The sequence below is a fragment of the Clinocottus analis genome, unplaced genomic scaffold (assembly GCF_023055335.1).
Source record: "Clinocottus analis isolate CAN_PGR_092001 unplaced genomic scaffold, fCliAna1.0.p SCAF_4, whole genome shotgun sequence".
Lineage (NCBI taxonomy): Eukaryota > Metazoa > Chordata > Actinopteri > Perciformes > Cottidae > Clinocottus > Clinocottus analis.
The window spans coordinates 14119191-14144197 of record NW_027176153.1 but is presented as its reverse complement, the minus strand read 5'-3'; the positions used below and the strand labels follow the sequence as shown (position 1 = coordinate 14144197).

Here is a 25007-nt window from a genome sequence, read left to right as displayed (position 1 = left end):
GAATCACACAAATGTGTCCATCTCCAATAATTATTTCACCTTTTTCCTAAATCTGATGGTTTTATTACTTATAGCTCAATGTTGCAAAGGGCCTTAAAAAAAACAAGTTCCGAAGATATTCCAAATATTTGAAGGAGTGGGATTGAATCTATACTTTGCTCAAAACAACTTCAACCATCCTTCTGCTCTGGAGTAACATTTGCTGCCCCTGAATTGGAGACCTTAAAGGTGTACCTTATCGGCCTGGACAGAGGGGAAAGATGCTTTAAAAAGCAATATTGGCTTTTTTTTATTTGATGCATAAAACCCTGAGCTGAAACGAATGGATTTGGGACCTCACAAACGACCGATACCTCCCCCACAGCCGACTCCCCATGTGCCTGTTTATTCATGCTGAGGTAAGCTGTAGGAATTCATTTGCTGTCAGCTAGTATTGAATTTGAGATTAGTTTTTATTTCAGCCTCCGAAACAGCTCCCTCTGCCTTGCACTTGTGCTTCGATGCTGAGTCTTGTGTTGTCTGAAGAGCCTTTACAAAACAGCTGCATCTGGCAGCAGGTGACAGAGATGAGTGTAGGCGGCCCACTTTTTTAAAAAGACCCTTTCCTCCTGACCTCCATCTCTGTCCCGCACATTGTGCAGTCAACCCCCTGTTAGGATTCTTTAATTGGTGAATTTTACTCATAGTTTTTTTTTCTCACTATTATCCAGCTCAGGGTTGGTTCTTCCATCAGATTATAATATTCTGGTTTAAAAAAAACATGTAAAATGTTAAAATTTACCAGATGTATTTCCGGTATGCATCTACAGTCTTGTTAAGCCAACTCGTATGCCAACAAATTAAGATCCTCCTGGAAAAAAAGAAGAATCCCTAAATGTCCCATACCTGTAGACCTCAGTCTGCTGTTGCGTGTTGGACCTCTGTGTTTGATTACCAGAAAGCGGGCTCGAAAATCATTCAGCTTTTTCCTGCTGCATCCTACATTGCCTGCTATGAAGGCAACGTAGGAGTTTCAGAGAGTTTGCATCAGTTTGAGCTGAGCCCCCAGGCACAGCCTGCGGAGCTCAATCCCTTCTCATTATTCTGACACTTAGTCACCATTATTATAGGCTATGGGTTGCCATGGCGCTACCAAGGATCAGGTTAGTTTCCTGCCGCCGTAACCAGAAGTACAGGTTGCAACTAATTATTCACGTTGATTAAATTTGTATTACAGCCTGAGGAGAGGTTATGTCTTTGGTTGTTGGGTGTGCCTGTGTGCGTCCGTATGTCTGTCCACAAGCTGCACGCTATTTTGAATGGCCACTTATGGCTGCATGCTCACGGACCTCTCGTGCCTGGGGTGACTCACCTGGCGGAGATCTGCACTCTGAATGCACCTTTCTCGTTGAATATTGAGTTAGGTTTTTGCATTGCAGTCATTTTAGGGATTGATTGTAAGTGCAATGCACACCAAGGCAAAAGTGTTCCAACAAACATGGTTCAGCATGATTACGGCGTTTGCTTGTGGGTGCAGAAGGAGTGATGCAAGTGGTTCCGTTGAACGGTTGTTTGTGTTTTAAGCATTGCAACAGCAGGGCGCAAGAGATAAGTGCAAGGTCCAACACATTAAATATGCACCATGAATCACTCACTGTTCTCAAACACCATTTTAGCCACATTCTTAATCAGGTGGTCATGAAAATACGCTGAGGATGAGCCAGAGCGGGGCAGTTTACAGTTTCCATGCATTCATTGAGTTGTTGGCACACAAAACTGCTGAATGAATCCTGAATAATAAAGCAACTTGCCATAAAAGAAAACACTGAATGGCAATTGTTTAGAGTATACATTCATTTTTAATATGATAACCTTCATCAACCAAAGTTACTTTTATAATTGTAACACTTGAACAATACATTACAACAGCCATACAGTATATACAATGACGGTACAATTTAATTTCTTCAAATGTATTACCAAATACCTTTCGTTGGGTTTGTGACATTATCTGTCTTTCACATAATATGTCGTAAACACACTTAATGAATCCTTCACTATTTAATGCAGGGAATGAAGCGTTGGAGAACAAACTCACAAGATGGTATGAACACAAAAATACTCTTCTGTTCGTGAAAAATAAATGTTTAAAAAATGATGCCAAAGCCAAATGTTTGTGACTTGATAACTGGACTCATTTATCAATGTTATCGTGCAGAGTGATTCATCTCATGTTTATTGCAGGCTTCATCTCATGTTTATTGCATCTTCCCCAGTTTGTGTACAACAAGTGTGAAGATTTGTGTTTGAGTATGGAAGAGATGTCTTCTGGTAATCAATCATCTCTCAAAGCGGTTTCGAGGGACACGCTTCATCTAACAAAGATTATAATTAGGCGGCCTTTTATTCTGTGTAACTTTCGGAGAGGTTTATCCTTGTGGAGAGGAACAATCAGCGTACAAGGTCCCTTGTCAAACATCCCCACCCTCTCAGAGAGTTATTTTGAGTTGTGAGGATAAACTTGTACTCCCATGGCGCCACAGACTTGAAAAGGATACCTGTCTCTCTGATAAATTAGTTACCCTACCTACAGAATCTTCCCACTTCTTTGTCATTACAGACACACAAATGTATTCTGACAAACACAAATTAATTCTCTTCCTTCTCAGAAAGAAATGTTTACTTCTGTGAAGAGTTGAGTACCCCATGGGTCACTGTTACTGTGGGCTTTGCTTTCACAACATGCATTCTCTGTTGAACCTCGGCAATTAACAAGGAAACAAATGTCAAACTAGACATGGCGCTGTCTTTGTTGTTTTGGTTTGGTTTGTTTTTACAAAGACAATGCTATACATCCCTCACATTTGGAGTTATGATACTAATCTATCTGCTGTGCTATATTATATATTTAACAGTATTTATTTCTTGCAGAACACCACTTGATGACTAGTGAGGATAACAAATACATGTAAACGCATGCAAAAATACAATTTAAGCGTCATTCAAAGGCATTTGCAAGCTACACTGATTTTGTTGTATAATTGCAAATCATGTTTGTAATACATTATAAAGATTATTTTAATGTATTATAATCTGCTTTATATAATTCACTGTATAAATATGGTTGTAAATACTCTTCAAATATGAATGATTTATAACAATAAACAAAACATACTAGAAAACATTTTATAATGACTTATTATTAGGTAAGGTATTATAATATGTCATAATTGCTGGTCCCTCACTGATCATCCTATATATTTAATACATAAAAATTTCACTGGTTTAATGCATTGTATGAGAATAAAAGTCATCACCTCGGATAGTGAGTAATAATCACATTGTAATCATTATAATGCATATACGACTGTGGAAATCTAATATATGATCCTTCAACAACAAAAAATGCTCTAAGTAGATTATAGTGTATTGTAAGTATATTTCTATTACATTATAGCCATGAGCGTCATAGAAGTATATTATAAATAATAATAGGAAGTATGGATCAAATTTGGAATAAAGTTTGAAGCAAAATACAAACTATTTGAAAAAAGTACAATCTCAAGTATTTTCCTCCAATTTTGGTTAATATTAGCAGTTTTCTCTATCTGAGTCACACAGGGCACAATGCGGATGACTCAAATGAGAGGGGCCGATTTAAAATGAAACCATATTACACTCAGCATTTGTTGTGGTATTTTAAATGTCCTCTTGAATGACATCCCCTGGGAAGATGGTGATAAGTATGAAGGGTCTAAATGAAATTGTGCTGAAGCCCAGTGACAGCGTTGTATGCCTTTGACAAGTCTCTACATCAAGATGTTTGCATTAAAGTTTTATGAAGGTTACCAGCTGATAATGCAGTTCTTGGGAGATCTCACCAGCTTTTTATGACTAATATGAAAAATGCTCACGGGCCCGGCTCACGTGGATCCCTGCTATACAGAGATTTTGCAGTGATTCGACCTTCCCTTGTGCTGCACTGTTTTTCCGCTTGCTTCCTTCCTTCCTGTCTAAGCCTCAATATCTACTTGCCAGCAGAAACATGTGAAAAAAAAATGGTTTTCCTGCTCACCAGGACATCAAAGCTGATGTAGTTTTTGTTGGTTCTCCACCCAGGAAGCGGAGTCTTGCTGAGGCCTGTGTTCACCAAACAACCCGGCAGTGTGGTCTTTCCCCTTCAACCTGGGGAGAATCGCAGGGAGGTGGTGTTTAGCTGCGAGGCCCAGGGACACCCGCCACCCTTCTACAGGTAACATCTCCAGGCGTTGCTTTATGCACACAGGTTTTCTTACGCAGACCTTTCTCAGAGCTTTCAAGTGCAGATTTTATTTGACTAAAAAACAAGTGAGATTGAATTTATTGCCCTGGGAAAACTGGAGATGTGTGGACCGTATGGCTCGCTGCTGCTCACTGCCTGCAGCACTTGGCGTCCCTGTCAGTCACGGTTAATTTGAGAATGATGAATTAATTGGGTTCAGTTGTTGGTCTATTGTATATTCACCTTGGCAGGGGGGCGGGGGAGGGGGGCATTGATCCGTTGTAGAATTCCCTTTTTAGAGCTTCCTGTCATCAGTATCTCTGACCATTGGAAAGATCAAGTGACCCAAGAGAATCATGCACCCAAACTCTGCCGCTGTCTCGACAGAGATTGAGTGCGGAGGAAAACACCAGTGGAGTGTATTTCACATACCAGAGATGATGGGGCAGAAGATGCCCTGCCATATCACAGCCTTAGGGACAGCTATAGTTACATTTTATGTGCAGCATCACTGCCCACGGCTGCACCCACATTGCCAAAGGGCATCTGATGATGCTGATGAGGTTATCTCTACACATGATTGAAATCACTTGATGGGCTAAGGTGCACAGAAACTGACGCTCGTCTTTGTGCCTCCTCGCTACTCTGGTCTTATGAGGTTGAGCGGCAATTGTGTTAGAAAAAGTTGGTACCCACTTCCTCTGCCGCTAAAATGAACAAATGAAAACAAATGACAAACAATGATCTGCTTTAAAGTGTATCAAGCGCATAAGCTATTAATTTATAATCTATCAAATGAGGCCACATAGCTGTTGTACTCCTGTCAGTGTAATTAAATGCAAATTGCAAAGCCAAGCATTTAATGTGTAATAGGTTGAAACGATCCTTCATAATATCAGCATATGCAACCGTTAATGTAGCTTGAAGATCCTTGGTGTTATGCCTAATGGGCACAAATTGAAATGAATGTTCACCATCTTAAAACTGGGATCGACTGGAATACTTATTAAGCAATCAGTGGCTATTTCACCATCTGGATAGTCCTACTTTTTTAAAGTGAAAACCAGTTCACAAGTTCATATGTGTAAGCTTTTTTGCCCTTCTGAGTTCAGGTTCTGAGAGTTTGTCCGACTCCATATCAAATCAAATTTTGTTTTAATGAGCTCTTTAATTACTGCAGTGCCACCAACTGTGGCAGCTGATAAAGCACATTAGGAAGGGCTTTTCAGATTGATCACAAACTTTAATGATGGGCCTGATATTCAGATGGACATATTGCTATGTTGTTAGTTCAGTCAGCATACAACATAGGGCTGTCATCGCCTTTGCTATTTCCCTTTTTTTAACCAATGGTCACTTCTGCCAGATTTGGCAAGGAGTTGAGGGTCTTTGTGAGGTTCAGCAGCAGGACACCATCTGCCGAGTGGCTCTTCACTGCTGCGTTTGAAGGAAGGTCTATTTCAGGGTCGCCAAGGACAAATTAATTTGCTCAAGACTACCCAATGACTCCTACCACATAAAGCCCCCACTCCAAGTTGTCACCATGCACCCTTGATTTGTCTCATCTGGAACTCTTGGACCAGTTCCAGCTGCAACACCAAATCACTAAATCAATCTAATCAGCCAATCTGCCGTTGAGCACCGCTCTGCTGCATATGTCCCTTCATTCCCTCCCTTCAACCCTGCCTGCCACTGTCTTTGTCTTAATCCTACCCACTGAAGAAGAAGAAGGAAAAAGGTCAGAAATAGAAAACCCCAAACCTCCTTTTTCTCAAAGAGCTTTGAAAATCTAATCAAGACCAATAAGCTAACATTTAACTTAATATCTGCCTTTTTTCCGCCAAAGAAGTTTTTTTTTCGAGAGTCTCCTTTTGCAAGTGTCACTTTTCTTGTTTGTCTTTGTTTACTCTCTTTGTTTCTCTACTCGTTTTTGTTCCCATTCACTGTGATTTAGTTTGAGAATGCATTTGTCTTTTGCCATTTTCCTGGGTACAATACAGACAATTCCAACAATCTATTAAATTTATGAAATGTATCTGAATACATTTAGAAAGTTTCCTGTATAAGCAGTCTTATTCTTTAGTGTATAGCCTGTAAGAGTTGTGTGTTTCCATAATCAGTGAGGAGGTTAATATGATCACATTCAGCATTCGGTTGAACTGGCATCAACAACTCAGCAGGTTTTCTGAGACCATAAGCTTTAATTATGCAAAGTGAACAACATGAAATCTCCTAAATCAAGCCCCACAGACTTCTTGTACAGTTAAAAACTGATTGCTGGTAATAGCATCTTGCTGGTCTCTCTCTCTCTCTCTCTCTCTCTCTCTCTCTCTCTCTCTCTCTCTCTCTCTCTCTCTCTCTCTCTCTCTCTCTCTCTCTCTCTCTCTCTCTCTCTCTCTCTCTCTCTCTCTCTCTCTCTCTCTCTCTCTCTCTCTCTCTCTCTCTCTCTCTTCTCTCTCTCTCTCTTTCTCTCTCTCTCTTTCTCTCTCTCTCTTTCTCTCTCTCTCTCTCTCTCTCTCTCTCTCTCTTTCTCTCTCTCTCTCTTTCTCTCTCTCTCTTTCTCTCTCTCTCTCTCTCTCTCTCTCTCTCTCTTTCTCTTTCTCTCCTCACACACTTGCTGGACTCGCATATTTTTCAAAACAAAAGCTTTAATCAAAAAGCATTATGCTGTGCTATATGTGGCCATTTTGTTTAGCGGTCCTTTTTTGGGCAGATATATAACAATGCGTAACCACCAAACCAACCATTCCGCCACACAAACAGGTGGGAAAAAAAGGAAGACTGCTTCAGACCAGGCATCAGCAAGGTTTAGCTGAGATAGCAGTGGCTAATATGATGACGAGGAGATTGAATCTAATTTGAGAGTACCAATGTTTTTACATTGTTTGAACAAAATCACAGATTGCATGCATTGTATTGCAGGCTATGTAGCATTCTGGGAAAAACTCATTTGAGCCAACATCTCCTTGTTATTTTTTAATAATGACACAATTAGTAAAGTCTGTTTCAATATGAGCGCTATAAATGAATCATTGATCATCCTAGACATTTAATAATAATACTTATAACTAAGAAATTTACTACAATGATGGTTTGTAGAAAAGTTTTTGAAGCAGTATTGACGCTACAAATAGCCACAGCCATGTGTAATAGGCTATTGCAGAAACTCGCCAATGCGACACCGTCGGTGAAATTGCACTTTCTTTGCCGTATTTCTCATCGACAGGTCTAATTATCGATACGCAAATGAGTTTTTTTACATCCATTTATTGCTAACTGTTAGTGTGGAAATTAGGTTGTGCAAGTGCACACAGTGACACAATAATTGAGATTCATAACACACAATCATGTAGCATCATGATTCTGATGAAAAGAATGCGGATGAACATTTCTGTCTTCGTGCACATGTGAATCTGCACAGAGTTGCATGAATCTGGCCCTGGTGCCTGGCCCCCCTGTCTGATAATCACTATTATTGGAGGGGAGGATTTTGATTCACGGTGAAAGGGCCTCTCTCATGTGGTTGTTATTGATGGACAAACAAAGAAAAAAAACAAAGGAAATGTCAGAGGAATGTAGAGCATTTGATTGGTGAGTAAGAAATGTCTTTGAAGTTAGAAAGTGCCTAAAAAGAAACGAACAGTCTTTTGAAATGACTGTTCGCTGATTGCTTATACTTTTACTTCTATTTAATTTTGATTTTGCTGCAACACACATCAGACATCATTATTTCTGTCTGCTTTATCCAGAATAGGGCTGATTGGCCACAGTTTAGGCCACTGGGTTTCTGTATTTGACTTAATTTGGACTTTTTGCAACAGCATCGGTTAGTTTGAACAATATGTAAAACAAAATACAGCGTATATTTACTTGCTGTATTAAGGATTTATTTCTCTTACATTCACAGGTGGAAGCTCAATGACTCGTTCATCCTGCCGAGACCAGGGTCACGTTTCTCTCTCATGGGAGGAAACTTACACATCAGCCACCTAAATAAAGAGGAAGATGTCGGCATCTATCAGTGCCTGGCATCAAACTCTTTTGGCACCATCGTCAGCAGGGAGGCCAGTCTGCACATTGCATGTAAGTCCATTTTATTTTTCACCAAACAATGTGTCATTTCAAAAAAGATGTACAATATGAATGGATGATCGTGACCACAGACCCAAGACACGAAAACACCATGTGTGCCCTCCCCAAGCTGAGTTAGGTTGTACAATAGCAACATGCCACCCACAACCTCAAAGTAGCCTTTATTTTACTTTGAAATTGTATTTATTAATGTGACATGTTAAATTACTGCCAGTTGCGGCCCGTAGTTTTATACAACAGACCACAGTGAAGAAGACCACCGGCTTTCTTTGAAGAGAGGTCATTGAATTTGTCTTTACGTCATAACGTCAGTTAATTAGCTATTTTCCAAAACATTCAATCTATTTCATTATCATACAAGGTTTTAAAAGTAATGTTTGCTGAAATACTTTAAAAACTAAAATAGTTTACGCTAAAAAATAGATAATAATTAATCATACTAGCCCCTCAAGGCCTTTGCCAAATTCCCACTTCGCCCATGCGGTAATGCGTCAATGATTTTTAATAAACCCAAACAAAAATGCAACATTATAATAGTTTTGTTTGATTGTCTTGAGCAATTTGTGTTATTTTCAGTTTTGTTATTTCACTTCAGCCGGGTTTAGTTCACCTTAATTCAACTGCGGTTCTTTCGAGATCAATTGAGTCTTTGTTTGCCTTGGAAAGTAAAGGTTTCATTAAACATCAGAAGTTCTGATTCACTGAAACTATAATGACCCAGTAGGATTCTCTGGAAATTGTTTGTTGTCAGACCTGATCTTCTCTGACAAAAAAACAACCAGCAACTAGAGACTCTTACAGTAGGCCGATACTGTTAAAGTTACTAATGAGAAAACACACATTAACTGGTGCTGTTTCTGTCATGCTTTTATTCTTTCACCCTGATTAAAGCTCCGGTGCTGGTGTTTACTCTATTAAACTTCTCACACCCATGTGATGATTGTGTGGTGGGCCTTGACAGACCAGTATGGTTGATGCTTTACAGCCTTCATCCATCACTTTTTACAAGACCAGAGTCTAAGGCATCTCTGATGGCAAGGTGAACTTGAGACCTCCACTCTTGATGGGCATCCCATATCAAATGACAGCCCTGATATCTGTGAACAGATGGTGCAGCTAGATTGAATTCTGATGTCTGTTTCTCTGCCATAGCGGCCGCAGAGATGATCCTTGGCAGGGAGAGCACAGAGGTATCCATCCCACCGCGATTTGGTGCTTCTTTGTCACGAAGCAGCATTAAATCTTCAGCGTATCGTGCAAATCGGTGCTCTGAGTTGCCAGCAAGCTGTTGATCATATTCACATTTCCTTTCAAATTTCAAGGCTTCACTTGAACTGTTTGTAATTTTGATTGGTCTGACCTGAGACCCGCTGCTTTTGTCAACGGATGAGGACAAACATCAATGCTGAAGTGTCGTACGTCTTATTTATTGCTCTTGACTTAATTAATTCTGCTCCATGATTGAGCGGGTCTCGGGTCAAGGGAATAATTCATGGAAGAGCAGCCTGTTATGAGAGTCAGTACTATGTAATTTGTAACGGACTCTGACTTAGAGTAGCTCAATATGCTCTTCCAAACACTAAGAGGCTTGCACCGCTCACTGTGTGAGACAAGGAAGAAAGTAAAGGCCATTAATAAACTAGGATCTACAATATTATGTAGAGGTTAATCTCATTAGCTCTGGTAGTCTAAAGCCAAGGCTTTTGGGCACTGCTGCAAAAAACTAATGTAGAACAGTGATTACAGCATGCTCATTATAAAACAGCACTTTACCAGTGTTATCTATATTAGGGGGTTTATTCATGGAAGTCCTTGCTGATATGGCGAATGAGATCAATTTCACAAACTAATGATGTCACATAATCAGATTTGTATTGCATGGATGTGTAGTGCATACCCTACATGTTTAATCCTCCAGAGGATGGATGATATAACAGTGTCAGTTGCCATCTGGTAGGAGTATAAGGCTCTAAAAAGTATAAAGGTTCTTGATCCTGTTGACACTACAGACTTAAATGTTTAAAAGGTTCTGCTCGCCTGCTGAGAGTGCTGGAAGCAATAATCTAGTTGGTTATTGAGTCAGATTGAAATTCCTAATCTCCAAGGGATATTTTCGATGTAACTTAGAATTTTCACTGACGCAAGATGCAACGTTATACAACAGATCCCAAGGTCTGCAATATAGGCAAAGAGTAAAGGACGGCTGACCTGAAGAGGGAACATGTTAAATCCTGTGCTGCTTTTAGAGCCACGAGGGTAACAGAGTGTTTAATGGAGGGTGAAATAGCTGTATTCATGAAAGCAATGCAGGATGGGACTCCCTCCTATCTCAGTTCTCATGATTTCTCCTATCAAATTCAGTTCTGTAATTGCACACAATTTGCATTCTTTTCTTACGGGCTCTAGTCTAACCTAACTGCCTTATCTCTGTAATTACTTTGCAAGATTTCTATCGCTTGTTGTTTTTTTCTGCCCTCTCTCATTTCCATCATCTCTGTGCTCTTTATTCATTGCTTTTGCCGTGGGCGAAAATGCAGTCTGTTTTGAGCTGGAGAGCATCTGAGGAAGGGACAATGGTATTTATCGTCAGCGCTGTGATGTGGTGTGGTGCTCAATCTGGGCTTCAAATCCTCTTTTAGGGAGGGTGGCAGTGGGCACATTCTGAATGCAGCACTTCACAACAGTGTTGTAATTGTCAGGAGACATCAGCGGTAGCGCTCTGTAAGAATTAGGCTCCTCTGATGTTTATCGCTCCTCAAATGCCATGCGTCACTCACCGTTCACTGCATGATGCTTCTCTGACAACAGAGGAGAGGTGAGCTGAGGGCAGACGAGTAGCAGACATAAATTACATTATCCATATATTTATTTTACCTTTTTATGATTGCAACATATGACAGGTTCATCATTGCAGTTTTTTTTGGTGATTTGCATTTTACTTTAATTATTTATATCACCAGTAATTCAGTTTAAACAGCTTTACTTAGTGATTAGTAACCCTTTCCCCTTCACCCTACAACCACAGTCAGGTTGATTATACAAGTGTTTTTTTTTTTTTTTTTATTCTCCCGAAATTACAAAAGCTTTTGACTCAATTGTCCTTGCTATTGTACTTGGCTGCATGTCAGAGTTTTCTATTAGGACTGAATGAACATTGTTTTGCTGTTCCCCCCCAAACCACATTCTGTCTTTGATGTTAAATGTTTAATGACACAGATAATGTGAATTTGTTTCAATGAGAAAGTAGAAATTTCAGAGATGAATGAAGTTCAGCAAAATCTGGCAGAATTTACATAAATCATGAAAAAAGGGGTCTCATGATGATTATGATGACATTACTTTTCAAGCAAAGTGAACAAATAGCTTTCCAGTGCAGGGAGATGACATTAAAAAACAATCACACACATAAAAACATCTGCATATAAAAAGCATCCAGAGGTGATAAAAACAACAACAAAAAACTATAAACAACCATAAAATCCAACATAAAATCTAGAGATAGCAAGAGGATGGTTGCTATTTTAATTCGTACAATGTATTTGGCCTTTTTTCAGTTTTTTTGTGGTTTCCGCCTAAGAATTTATAATTCATTATTATTATTTATTTAGCGTTTTGTAGATAATATCCAAACTGGTCAACTCGCATCAGAAATGCTGAATAACTCCTGAAAAGAAGCAACTTATACTGTAGCTAGAGAAGTTCAAATAAAGCCCATTTTGGAAAGTTTTAAAAACTCTTTATGCCTTTTTGTACAATCGTTAGGTGACAAATGTAACCGTATCACAAAGGGCCCTCGAGCTCACACTCCAACAGAATGGCTTAAATTTTTCTTTTCCGCAATCGCCTCTCATTCATTACAGTGGGTCACATTGATGAAGCTAGCACAAAAATGCAAATTCACATCCAATTTCATGGATCTGAAAGCACTCAAAATAGCCTGAACCCTGCCATGGAGAAGCACATGGAGGTGCAGAGCCGTGATGGGCTTGATAAGATGATCCACGGGGTGCAGAACAGCTTGGGTTGTCAGGCATTGTTGGCTTTTAGTGTGTCTAGCTCATTTACGCTCCACCATACTCCAAAGGAATATTGATCAGGAGGGCTTTAGTCTCAGTGTGAGTGGGGCAACTCTGCTATTTTCTAATGTATAAGTTAGATTTTTAGAAAGGAGTTGAATCGGGTCCTGCATGTCACGCCTCCTGGTAGACAGGGCATGGCGAGCAAAAAGGCACCTGATATCTGGCCCTGTTGTTCTCTGTATTTCTGGTAAAATATTTGATTAGATTTGATACGCTGTTTTGCACACCCAATGTTGTGCTTACACACACACACACACACACACACACACACACACACACACACACACACACACACAGAGAGATATGCCTGTTTGGAGCAGATGGCTCATGTGAGCTGTTTCACTTTGTGGTAAAGAGTGGATAAGAGGAGTTGTTGCATGGTGAACATGCAAACAGTTTAATCAGAGAAGACCGTTTCATCTGTGAATGAAGTCTGGATCAAAGCTCAGAACCTTCTTTAACTGTGCAGTTGGTAAACTGACATTAAGTTAATTCATTGATGAATTAATTCACTTATTTATTAAAATAATTCTAATGCACAGGTAATATGTAAAAATGGTTGCCGGTTTTGCAACAACTTTGTATTTAGAAATCAGTGGACATAAAGTCGGGGATTTTCTGGTATTGGGAGACTAGTACTGCACATTGTTATGTGGGAATGTAAGTGTACACAGTTTATTTCGTTCCTATTTTTTTATTAGATTAAACTTTTTCACAGTTTTTCATAGTGTTCACTTTAATTATTATCTTGTTTTGTGCCAACCTTTTGTAAAGCACTTGGTTATTGCTATTTTATTACGTTAATATTTTTTATGAGAACCATAAACTCTGCAGACACATGACGCCAAAAGACAAACAAACGCATACCTATTTGCTATCTCAGGAACCACACATACTGTACACAAAAAATGTGTGATAGTGGATTATTTCTTATCAGCATTCAGATGACAATAGTGTGCAGAATATCAACTCAAACCAAACGATTCATGACATCAAACCATCCAGAGGCAGTGCTCCTGCAGCTGCTGGGACATACTGACTGACTCAGCAGGTAGTGGCCCTGCCACAGCAGCTTTAGTTTAATATGTTATCAGATCGTCTGTTTGCCTCCTCACAAAGCAAACAAGTATGTTGAGGCAGGGAAAAAAAGCTAAACATAAAAAAGACTGCTTCATTTTGAGGCACATAGATCTATGACAATGTCAGTGTGTCTGTCATTTGGGCCGTTCCACCATTGAATTTGATTATGACATGTTGTACATGTATTCATGGTCCCCAGAGGATGAATACTTCAGACTTTACTGATCTCCTGCCCTTTTCTCCAGCACCACATTCATGGTGATGTTTGTGGTTTTGCGTGAAATGTTCTAACAACATAGGCCTTTTCTTCACAGCCGGCACTTTGGCATATCACAGTCAGAAAAACACAGATTGAAATACGCAAATGCGTGATGGTTGGATTCCATTCAGCTGCCTCCGTCTCAGGGTCTTGGTATTTTGTATGTGAGCTATATATAATTATGATTGTTAAATGTATTTAGGGACCCATGATGAACAGGTAATATGGATTACCCGAGATTTCATGCAAAATGGTTAATTGAAATTAAACAAATAACCAATATAACAAATTTGAATGTTATTTATTGAACACTATGTATACTTAAATTACTTATGCTCGTAGCTAATAACAGAAAGACACAAGCAGGACTACAGATATATTGTGCTGAAGTAATGGAAAAGATAATGGAACTGCTGAAACTAGAATATAGCTTCTGACTAGTGTGCAAACAACTCCCACAGGGCATGGGGTTAGTACCAAGACAATGAAGATGGTAAACATTATACCTACTACAAATCAGCATATTAGTATTCAGCACAAAGCACTCAAAGTGCAGAATCACATAGAACTGGGATGGCACTTAGTATTGTTTATAACCTCTTGGTTAGTCTAAATATATTACAATAAAACAGACTAAATTAGATGAAACTTAAATGTTTTGATCTGCCAACAGAAGGACAATGTTATCTCTGCGGCTCTGGGATTCCAATGATGGCTGTAAATATCTGGGAGCAATGTGAGCTTTTACTAAGTGTTGGACAGTCTCAGTTTCAAATTGAGTTCAATTTGAAGTTGAAAGCAAGATTAAATTAAACATATTTATTTAAAAACAAGTTGTATAGTGGTTAACACGTTAATGTTACATGAAGAACATGAACATCTGCAGAGGCTGGAAAAGTATTGCTTTTACTAACATTTCCCATATACAAAGCATTAAAATTGATGAATGTTTTGATAAATTCATACTTAATGATAAATTAATACATTTCTCACATTCACTTTGGAGTTTATTGAGAGGAATTTGCAGTAAAGATGGGTGGCTGGTCCGGAGGGACCCGACTGTGCTCAATCTGTTCAACCACTGAGAGGCTTCATGCTATTGTTACCCATGGATCAGCCGTAGATTTAGAATTGGCCACTGAACCATCCACACAATCTGTCTGCACCAAATATGAAAAGAACTTAATGATCTACTTGTTAATTTGCAAAGTCATACAGAAGCTTTCCGCTAAATCATTTGTGAACCCTGCAAAAAAAAAAAACTGCTTTCAATTTCAATAATGTACTCTCTGTTCTGCCGAATGCAGTTTTCCATTACTCACAAGGTCTGCAAAGATCACGTACTGTATTTATTATGCAGCGGCTCATCCTGCTGTGCTTACACACAGGAGGTGTCAGTTTTGCATTCTTTCTCCCTGTTTTTGTATTCAGTCTTGATTATGTCATTATATGGCAGCCACACATTTGGCTCCACTGCTAGTGATATCTCCAAGAGCCACAGCAGGCAAGAAAAGGCAGAATGTTCAAGGATTGCTGTCTCTATTTGCTTTTTCTCAGCAGGTTGTCAACAAGTAATCGGTCTCCATACAAATGATGTTTCAGTCTTAGTCATTTAATTGTTACTGGTCTGTGTGCAGTGGATGAAACACAGCAAGTGATAACAATTCACAGTTCCAATTAAATTCACTCATGTGTGACTTATACTTGAGGAATTGCTTTCTGCGCCAGTCAGAAGTGTTTAGGTCTTTACAGCACTTTGTCTGCATTTATCCAAACATATATTGTGCTTTTTGGAAATATGCAAAAGTTCTGCATCATATGGCACTGTTGAACTCTGGTCCATAGCTGTGATCTAACCAGATGGGAAATTATTGAGCAGCCACAGATATGACCTGCAGTGCATTTTTACCTCTGTAAACAACTTGCCATGTCTTGTGTGTTTATGGCTTTTGATAAGAAGGAATTGATTTTTTGCTTTATTGCTTTTGTGTTGTGATTAACAGACTTGGAAAACTTCAAGACCCAGAGGAGAAGTCCAGTGAGGGTTCGTGAAGGTCAAGGAGTGGTCCTCCTGTGTGGCCCGCCGCACCACTCTGGAGGTAAGACAGCCTTATCTCAAAGTTCTTTATCTTGTCAAGCTTTTTCATTTTATTTACTACCTGACACATTCAATCATTTGTTGCTGCTGCTCAACCACAACTTGGCATCACTGAGGACTGATCTACTTTGTGTTTATCTGGACTAAGTGGAAGTCACGTACATCTGTGCTCACCCCCTCAGATCTTCTGGTTGTTTGTTTGTGTTGTTGAGGTCAGTGGAGTGAGTCATTTTTACTTTGGGACACTCGAGCCTGTCAGTTTGATTCTTGATGGGGGCGAGGGAAAACTTTGGCTTGCTGAGTGGAGAGGCTGTATGTGACTGGGGCCCTGCCAAGCTGAGTAATAGAGCTTCTCTCTGAAGGTGCTTTGTGTGCTTCACATCAGCCCTTGGCGTCCATGACATTATCATTGGGAGTTAGCATCCGGTGCTATTAACTCCTAGTCAGGGGTCTGAGGATGGGCTTTATTCTACCAGAGAGCAAGGCTGAAAGAAATTCAGGGTGGATTTAGCGTTATCTCTAAAGATCAGCATTGGATCGTTTAGTGAAAGTATTTATACAGTGGCTTAGTCCAAATGACTAATTACATTTTTATTTTTTATTTTAAAAAGCAGTGACTTATATATATTTGTTGGCAATCTCTTATGGGATATGCAACGGAAATAGTGTTAAGACTCAACATACTGGTATTTCCAGTTTTAATTTTTTTTTTAACATTTTATTGTGTCAAGCAGCTGTAGTTACTATTTGTTCACTATTAAGACTGGAACATTATTCAATATTATCTTGGTGGAATCTTATCATGACAATTTGCTTTTATTTAGAATTGAAAATTTAGATTTAGATATCTAATCATGAGGGCCTAAAAGTGTTAAAATGCACTAATTGCTGAATTTTACACATGAAAGTCTGATTTTTAATGCTATGTTTACTCTATTATATATTTTCATATAACATAGTTGTTTGCTGCTCTATTAATACTATGAACTTCAAATGTACCTTTAACACTGTGATGTTGTTTTTTGCATATGCCCAACCCAATTAGGTCATGCTTTAAATCAATACTATACAAATGAAAAAAAAACAAGTACATAAAGCTTTTGCTGCTGGATGTTATTTCTAACATAAACCAATTATTGTTGGTGTCGTCTAGGGAAACTTTATTCCACCAGTTCATACTGTTTGCTCCTGTGCAAAATGAATGCTGTCCGTTTGACAAAAGGATGAGATGCTTTTGTTTTTATCATTATCACACAGACACTTGCAAACCTAAGCGTAGGCTCACATTTGTAGTGTTTTGTTCTATATATGTTATAAAGAGACATATCACCTTGTGTTGACAAGAAAACCCGGAACAATGAGCCACATGCTCACTTTTGGCAGCCTCGTAGTGTAATGGCTTTTTTTTTTTTTTTTTTTAACATTTTTAGACACATCCCCCAGTGGAAGGTGTCCAAATGCCAACAGGCACTCCAGCCAGCTAAAAACAAAACAGCAGCATTGTCAGCAGTGTTTGGGTTGTAGTAGCAGTGTCACGACGGTGTCCAAAAATATTTTGGCAATACAATTTCAATTCAGTAGTTTATTCATTATTCGTAGAGAAACAACACAAGTTTAGTCATGGCAATGTCTCATTAGGCAAAATTATTTTTAGAAACAATCTGGAAGAGGAAGTTTGCTCCCTCTAAGTGACTGCATTGAGAGGGAGTGTAGCTCTCCCAGGACAACCTTTTTGGCTTTCAGCAGTGAGAGTGAAAATGATTTGACATTGACTGACTTCTCCTTAGAAACAATACATGTTCCAAAATGTTTTGCCTAATTTGCACACATATGCAAACAGGCTGGAAGCGCTGTGTGCAAGCCAGTCTGAAAAAGGAAGGAAATGTTCTGTAACCAAGCATTCATTTATTACCTTAAAAATGCAGTTTAATGAGTCTGTGGTTTGTGTGTTTGGATAAATGCTGAAGTCAGCATACTGTATTACATGTTTGTATGAAACGTAACTTACAAATAAAGATTTAGAAAAGAGTTACAGGTGTAAAAGCTTGAATTTTCTTAATCTACTGCCGCCAATTGTTTCTATTCAGAGCAAACGGTGTGAGAAATGCTGGTGGCATTTATGTGAGGACTTAATGGGAACTCACATTGAAGTACCTGTAAGTATGGCACAAATGCAACACATTTTATATCAGCTTTTATTTGAAGATATTGCATTGCGTAGAAGAACAGGGCTAAGGCACTCACATCTTTCAAACCTCAAGAATTATTCAGGAGTGCTGCTGCTCGGCTCTGGAAAGGACTGGATGTGTCGGATGAGTAAAAAACCCAATCTTCATTTTATCGCATCTGATGATGAATCTCATTTGATTCATGTTAACAGCAGGTGGGAACTTCACCTCTGTGAGAAACATCACACCTTCTGAAACTCACCTCTAATAATGTGAATAATCTCCATGTTATTTATTTTTTCCCCCCTCACATGTAGTGTATTACTCTGTCAATGGCACAGCTTCTTCTTTTTTTCCCTTCATCGGTGATGAAATGTATCATTTGACCTTTTAACTAACAGATGGTTCAACCAGCGGGAGCATATCTTTTTATTGCTATACTCTCATGCAATAAGGAGATATCAGGACACCATTTTCTTTAAATTAGCATTACAAATGTAACATCTCTCTTTAAAAACTAATTTTCACGACATTCAGGAGACTCCCTGAGCTTCTGATGTTTGTACTTTGCTCAAGAACTCCAGCTGTTTTGTTTTGACTGTGTTCGTGCATATTTGACAGCATCACACTTCACTGATGTTTACTGAGATGTACGCCACAGTGTGTTTGGGTAAAAATGTGACTGAATCATTGGAGATATGTTATCTGGGTCTTGATGTTTTTGTCTGCAGGGAAATGTTAATAGACTTATTCAATAATTCTCTTCAATAATTCATGTTCATCTTGTCTGTCGTTTGTTACAAAAATGTGTTACTTTTTATTTAGACTCCAAACTCCCTCTGGACTTCCCTCCAACATGACATTAATCATTTGGGACTTGAATACTGGAGGGGCTGTTGTCAGTAACCAACACTGTTACATTGCACCTGGCCCATATCTGTCACACCCAGTCTTATATAGAGCCACTACCTGCTCCTTAAAAAGGAACGATAACTACATTGACGCTAATACAAAATCCGTTGAATTGTTTAATGTTTTGCCATCGTCAGCTGACCTTTGGGCAAGGGCCGAGTACACCTTGGACTGATCACCAGGCTACCACAGGACCGACACATACAGACAGACAACCAATCACGCTGACATTTACACCAAAGGCAATCTAGACTCATTAGTTACCAGGTAACCTAACCTGCATGTCTTTGGACTGTGGGAGGAAGCTAGTGGATAGCTATGCTAACATGGGGAGAACATACACACTTCACATGGAAAGGGCCAGCTAGAGGGTTTGAACCTGAGTCCCTGTTGATGTGAGTTGAAAGCGCTAACTGCTAGGCAGCAATTGTGTCGAGAGGTTTCTTTTATACAGTGCAACACAACTTTGTTTATCTTAGGAAAACTCAAAATCCATATCAACAAACTAACATCCTCAATGTGAAAGACTAACTGTTAGGATGCCTGAGAGGCCATAGAGATAGTACTGTTAAAAAAAGAAAGTATTTCAGTATTATTTTAATATATTTAATACAAAACAGTACAAAAGTTTCAGCAGACCGCTAGGTTTTTATAAGGGGGATTCATTATGCATTATCAATTATCAGACTGTCAACAATTATTCTTTTCTTTGGGAGGAGGTGGGGGGGTTATTTGCTCATCTTGGTCAAATTCAGTCTAACGAGGTCAGTTTGCTCCCCTGCTGATTTTCTCATAAGAAAAACACACATACAGAGCATGTCTGACCGACCAGTGACGTACAGACTGCTTTGGTTTATACCAGCACACTTTACTTTCTTCTTGTGGATCATAGTTCTTCTCTGCGTAGTGATTGCAATGATCCATTTTCTCACTATATTTTTGGCAGGTGTCATCTTAAATTATGCTTGTTGATGGCGATGTTGTGGATGCTTAGATGTGTAGTAGGATGATTTATCTCTAATCTTCTAACATCTTTGCTGGAACGCTAGCCTGACCATAGCTGTCATGGCAATATTATAGCACGTCTAGTTTTGGTGTCACGCTCACATATTCATACATATACCCACATTTTTTACAATCATATTATATTGTCCTAAAGCCCCTTTCCTTGACTGCAAATTTGAATGGCTATACTACTGTCTATATGTTTTGTCATTGTATACATTCATGAAAAAAATATGAGAACATAAGAAAGTTGTGGCAAATACATGACATGTGCTTTACTTTATTTTCATCACTATTAATGAACAGTTGCACATTTGAAACACAAAAAAAGCCTGACTGTTGTTTGAATAGACTTCAAGTGAGAAACATACTCTCATAAAATAAAGTGTGACACAATTCCTGATCAGCGTAACACTGCCTTAGACAAGGATCTGCCTCATCCCCCATTTAAAGGATTTCTGTATCACATGCATGATTTAGAGAGCCATTATTTCATTTTTACGATGCTTCAAAACCCTGAAGACAGCTGCAGGAAGTAGTTTGGTGCAGCCAGGATGCTTTGAAACTGTAAGACAGTGTGAAGTTGCACTTAAAGACTGACCAAAATATCGTCACGTGCCAAGAGGAGCTCCAGCGGTGTTGTTCTACTGCAATGTACTGTATGTGCCTTCAATGTCAGTCTGTGTCATGATCTGCTTTGAGAGGGTCTGAATGACTGTGGTAGTCCAGGACTTAATGCATCTGACCTCCTTTCGCTAATGGAAACAGGCCTTTTAGATTTACTCAAGGCTGAAATCACTTGTTCTCTATTTGCAATGCATATACCTCAAAACAGAGGCTGCTCGCTGGCCAGTAACACACATAGCTCGCAGGGATATTTTCCCATGTGCGTGACCTAAGCCTTTTCATAGACTGAACTTGTTGTGTGTTATGAATACAGAAAGGTAGCCTCGGTTAATGGCTGTTACTTTTTGAGGAACAGACTAGGGAGTGCAACTTTGACATACATTGTGCATATACTCTTATTTTGCTACTCTACACGCTTGTACACAACCTCACTTTGGATTCAATATGTCCTTGGCCTGTCATGTTGCATTTCTCTTCCCTCCTCCCAGATCATTAAGGGGGAATTGATGCCGCTTGTTCATTATACAAGGGCTAAATGGAACCACAATGAAAATCTGCCACTCACTGTCAGTCATGATTGCATTATTCCATTACCGCCCATCCGCAGGAGGCTCTCAAGTCAAATCATCAAATACAACCATTGGTACTTTCCTCTTCCTATTTCCTGCTTCCTGTTTCTGATCATGAATCTTTAACTGGCCAATTAGTAACCTATTATTTGCTGTTGTTCCAGTTTGTCGTGACCTCTTGGAAGATGTTGTTTCAAAAACAGACATTAAAAATAAATGACCTTGTGAGGATGAGAGTGGTTCTCTTTGTGGGTTGGATGGATCGAACCAAGAGCTTATGTTTGATATAAATCACGAAGGCTCAAATGAACTGCTAAGCAGTAGAAACCACAAGGATGAACATTGCAATTGAAATGCCACTCCTCTTATTACATGTCTCATATTCATCCAGTCTATGTAAGTCATTAAAGGAAACACATTTTCGCCTTCTTGCAGAGAATTAGATAAGATCGATACAACTCTCAATTTGTTAAAGCCAGGAGACTGTTAGCTTAGCTCAGCATAAAGACGGGCAACAGTCTGGCTCAGCGTTGGATTGTATATAGTGAGCAGTTATTGCGCACATAAAAACTTTCAAAATGTGGCACATTGGAAAGCAGAAAAGAACATTGGCACGAAACAGACAGACAGATGTGATTACACTGTGTGGTCCGAGTTTGAATCGCATGTTGTGTTTTTGGGATGATCTCAAGGTCACCTCTTCCAGTCCAACCCACATAATAACACCCACTTTGTATAATAACACCCACACTACTTGTTGGAAAGGAGCATTTTCTTAATATGTGAATCATGAGATCTCAAGATTTCGTGCCACGTCGTGATTTGCAAGGTTTGCAGTGATATGTCAAAGCCTACACATTCGATTGGCCCCAAATGAGCAAACGTGAAGTACACTGAGTCAGTAGATGATGTCCAACTCATCTCTCAATTATTCCCTGTACCATAGTGCAGAGTCATCGCTTAAACAAGTTTTACCAAGGGCCAAGATTGCTTTTGGGACAGGGATGCAATATGGTCCAGAGCAATCTATCCTCGTGTCAATGTGTCAAAACATCATCATTCCATTTTAAAATGCGGCTCATTGTCAGTACAAAGCCTTTCTGACTGCACTCCATTTGGTTCATAGTACCCAGAGTCTTTCCCAGAAGTTTGTTTTCTAGGATGATGAATAGTAGACCAGGTGGTACCATACTGAATAACATGATCTGTAATATATTGGTTTTATTGTGCGCTATATAGTTTCTCTTGCAGGATCTGCAGCTTTAGGGTTGATTTAAGGTCCTCTGCTGCTACATGACAGCCACAAAGGGAGATGCTCGTTGTTGTTTGTTTATGTACAACTACTGTCTCTGTCTTTTTTAAATATATTCATATTATGGATTTAATTCCAAGAACAGATAAGGATGTAAAAAAAAAAAGTAAAGTAGATGAAACTAAATATATGAAATAAAACATAACAGGGCATTATTGAAAGATGCAGTGGTAATACAATTACAGAAGTACAAGTTCAGATGTAATGTACACTAGGTGAGTTTGCTTTGTATAAATATAACATTCTCTTCACATTTACCTGGAAATGCTCCCAGAACAACCACAGCCTTTAGATGCCTTCAGGTACCAGACAGGCGATGAAACCTGATCCAGAAATTCAGATTTTAGTATTACATCCAAGTGTTGGAAGGCTCGCCAGATTCCCAAACACTGGAAAGCACTAAGTCTTTTACAACTCGGTAAAGTTATCACCGTCGCAATGAGTTTCCTCCATTGCGATAATTGTTCATGCAATGCAATCATCATATTCGTGCTTGACGTCAGTGTATTTGCTGGTTAATGTGGGACATCAGAAGTTCAGACAGGTTCAGTTTTTTCAGCCAACCTTGTGTTTTCATTTGCTGTTGCAGTCTACTTCTGGACCATTACTGTATGTAGTGATCTCAAGTGTTGAAGTGTGGCCTGTTTGTTTTAAAAGTGTTACGGCATTGAATCACCACCACAGTCTTAACTCAGGCGGGCCACCGCAGAAATACCTCAACATCTCTGCTGTGAATGTAAATATGTACTTTCCCGAGAAGTCAATCATTCATATCTTTGGCACCATCAGTTCAATGTCGTAAACCTGTTAAACTTTTATCATATTAAGAGCATTTATCCGACAGTAAGTAAGAGTAATTGCTCTTCCATTATACATTGTGTTTTTAATCATAGAAGGCTGGCACTTAGTCTCATCCACTAATTACTTTATCCCTGAAGGCACCCACTCACTCCAAAGTTATGAGACTGCTGATGCAGTACACCTTATCTTTACATGGGTATAGATGATGCATAAATACAGTGTGTGTTTTTGACTTGTGCTCTATGTGCTGACTTTGTTCTCAGAACTTACCTTCACGTGGATCTTCAACGAGTACCCATCGTTTGTCATCCAGGACACACGGCGATTTGTGTCCCAGAAGACCGGCAACCTCTACATCGCCAAAGTGGAACCCTCTGATGTGGGCAACTACACGTGTGTAGTCACGAACACAGTCACCAAAAGCAGTGTTCAAGGACCACCAACTCCCCTTGTGCTGCGGGTTGATGGTATGACAGTTTCACTTCACTTACTATGAATAGAGTACAAAGTAGGAGAAGAGTGATTACACACATTTTGTTTCAAAATCTACATTTCAACTTGCTTAGCAATAGCATGGCAACTTAACAAGTTTGAAGAGATGAGAGTTTTAGCTGGCAAACATTGATTGATTGAAACTGTTGCCACCGAACGGTACTATGGTGTTGTGGTTCTGAATAATAAGTCCAAAAGAGAGTTGAGTCTTTGGGATACACAATCTAGCTGATCACATCATTAAATCTTTCTTTGGAGTGTCCGACTGTTTGGTTTGGAAAAAGAGAACTGGTGTCATCCTCACGAGGCCACTGCATCACTTCATCTGATTCGTCTCATGTTGAAACAAGACAGGTTTGTAATTATGATTTGTAGATGTTTGATGATCTGTAGACCCCCCACTACAGGAGTGGGGTGTGATTTATAGCGCAGCATTGCAATAATGGCCACTGGTCAGAAGAATCTCACTTAAATATACTTCCCTCAGCCGTTGGACACAGTTTAGTGTCCAAAGACAGTCGTGAGCAAAACTTTGCATGGCTTGAGCTGAAAGAATTTCCTTCAGGCATGCATTATATTATTTCTCTGTTTCTCTTTTTAACTCCAGGTGTGATGGGTGAATATGAGCCAAAGATCGAAGTGCAGTTCCCTGAAGTTGTCCCCGTTGCTAAGAGCTCGACTGTCAAACTGGAATGTTTTGCACTTGGAAAGTACGTCCCACTGTGTGTTATTATACCACAGCCATTTGGTGTTTACTCAATCATTCGAAGCTGCATCCTAATGTGTGAGGAGCCTCGGAAGTGATTTTGAGAGCAGACGATTTCGCATTTTAATGACTCCTTCTTGTGCTGTACACCCAGAATACAAACATTCACTGGTTAATGTTTCAGATTGAATAAACATCGACATGCTTTATAAGTGTTTTTAAGTATTCACTGCTGTCATATATGTGTATAAGCCTGAGCTAAATTTGTCGATAATATTATCTTGAGGAGTATTTTTCATTTTGTGCTCTTGCTGTGTGTTATTTTTTCCTGCCTTTAGCCCAGTGCCAACCATCAGCTGGAGAAGAGTCGATGGAGCCTCTTTTGGCAGGAAGGTGGACATAAATAAAGCCAGCGGAGTATTAGAAATCCCTTACTTCCAGCAGGAGGATGCGGGAATATATGAATGTGTGGCTGAAAACAGCAGAGGAAGAAACTCCGCAAAAGGAAAGCTCTCTTTCTATGGTGAGTAGGAGGATGATTTCGCTGACTTTGATCTAAAACTGATT

At 39.3% G+C, this 25007-nt stretch overlaps 1 protein-coding gene across 2 annotated transcripts in view; it reads left to right on the top strand.

Annotated features, from left to right (window-relative positions):
• Window positions 1-25007, top strand: part of cntn3a.1 (contactin 3a, tandem duplicate 1) — a 69255-nt gene that overhangs the window by 12159 nt on the left and 32089 nt on the right. For both annotated transcript variants that reach the window (XM_068597087.1, XM_068597086.1), the window contains exons 3-8: window positions 4099-4231; window positions 8148-8323; window positions 15754-15849; window positions 23506-23709; window positions 24342-24444; window positions 24779-24963. In XM_068597087.1, coding sequence (XP_068453188.1) covers window positions 4099-4231; window positions 8148-8323; window positions 15754-15849; window positions 23506-23709; window positions 24342-24444; window positions 24779-24963 — 897 coding nt within the window. The remainder of the gene's footprint in view (window positions 1-4098; window positions 4232-8147; window positions 8324-15753; window positions 15850-23505; window positions 23710-24341; window positions 24445-24778; window positions 24964-25007) is intronic.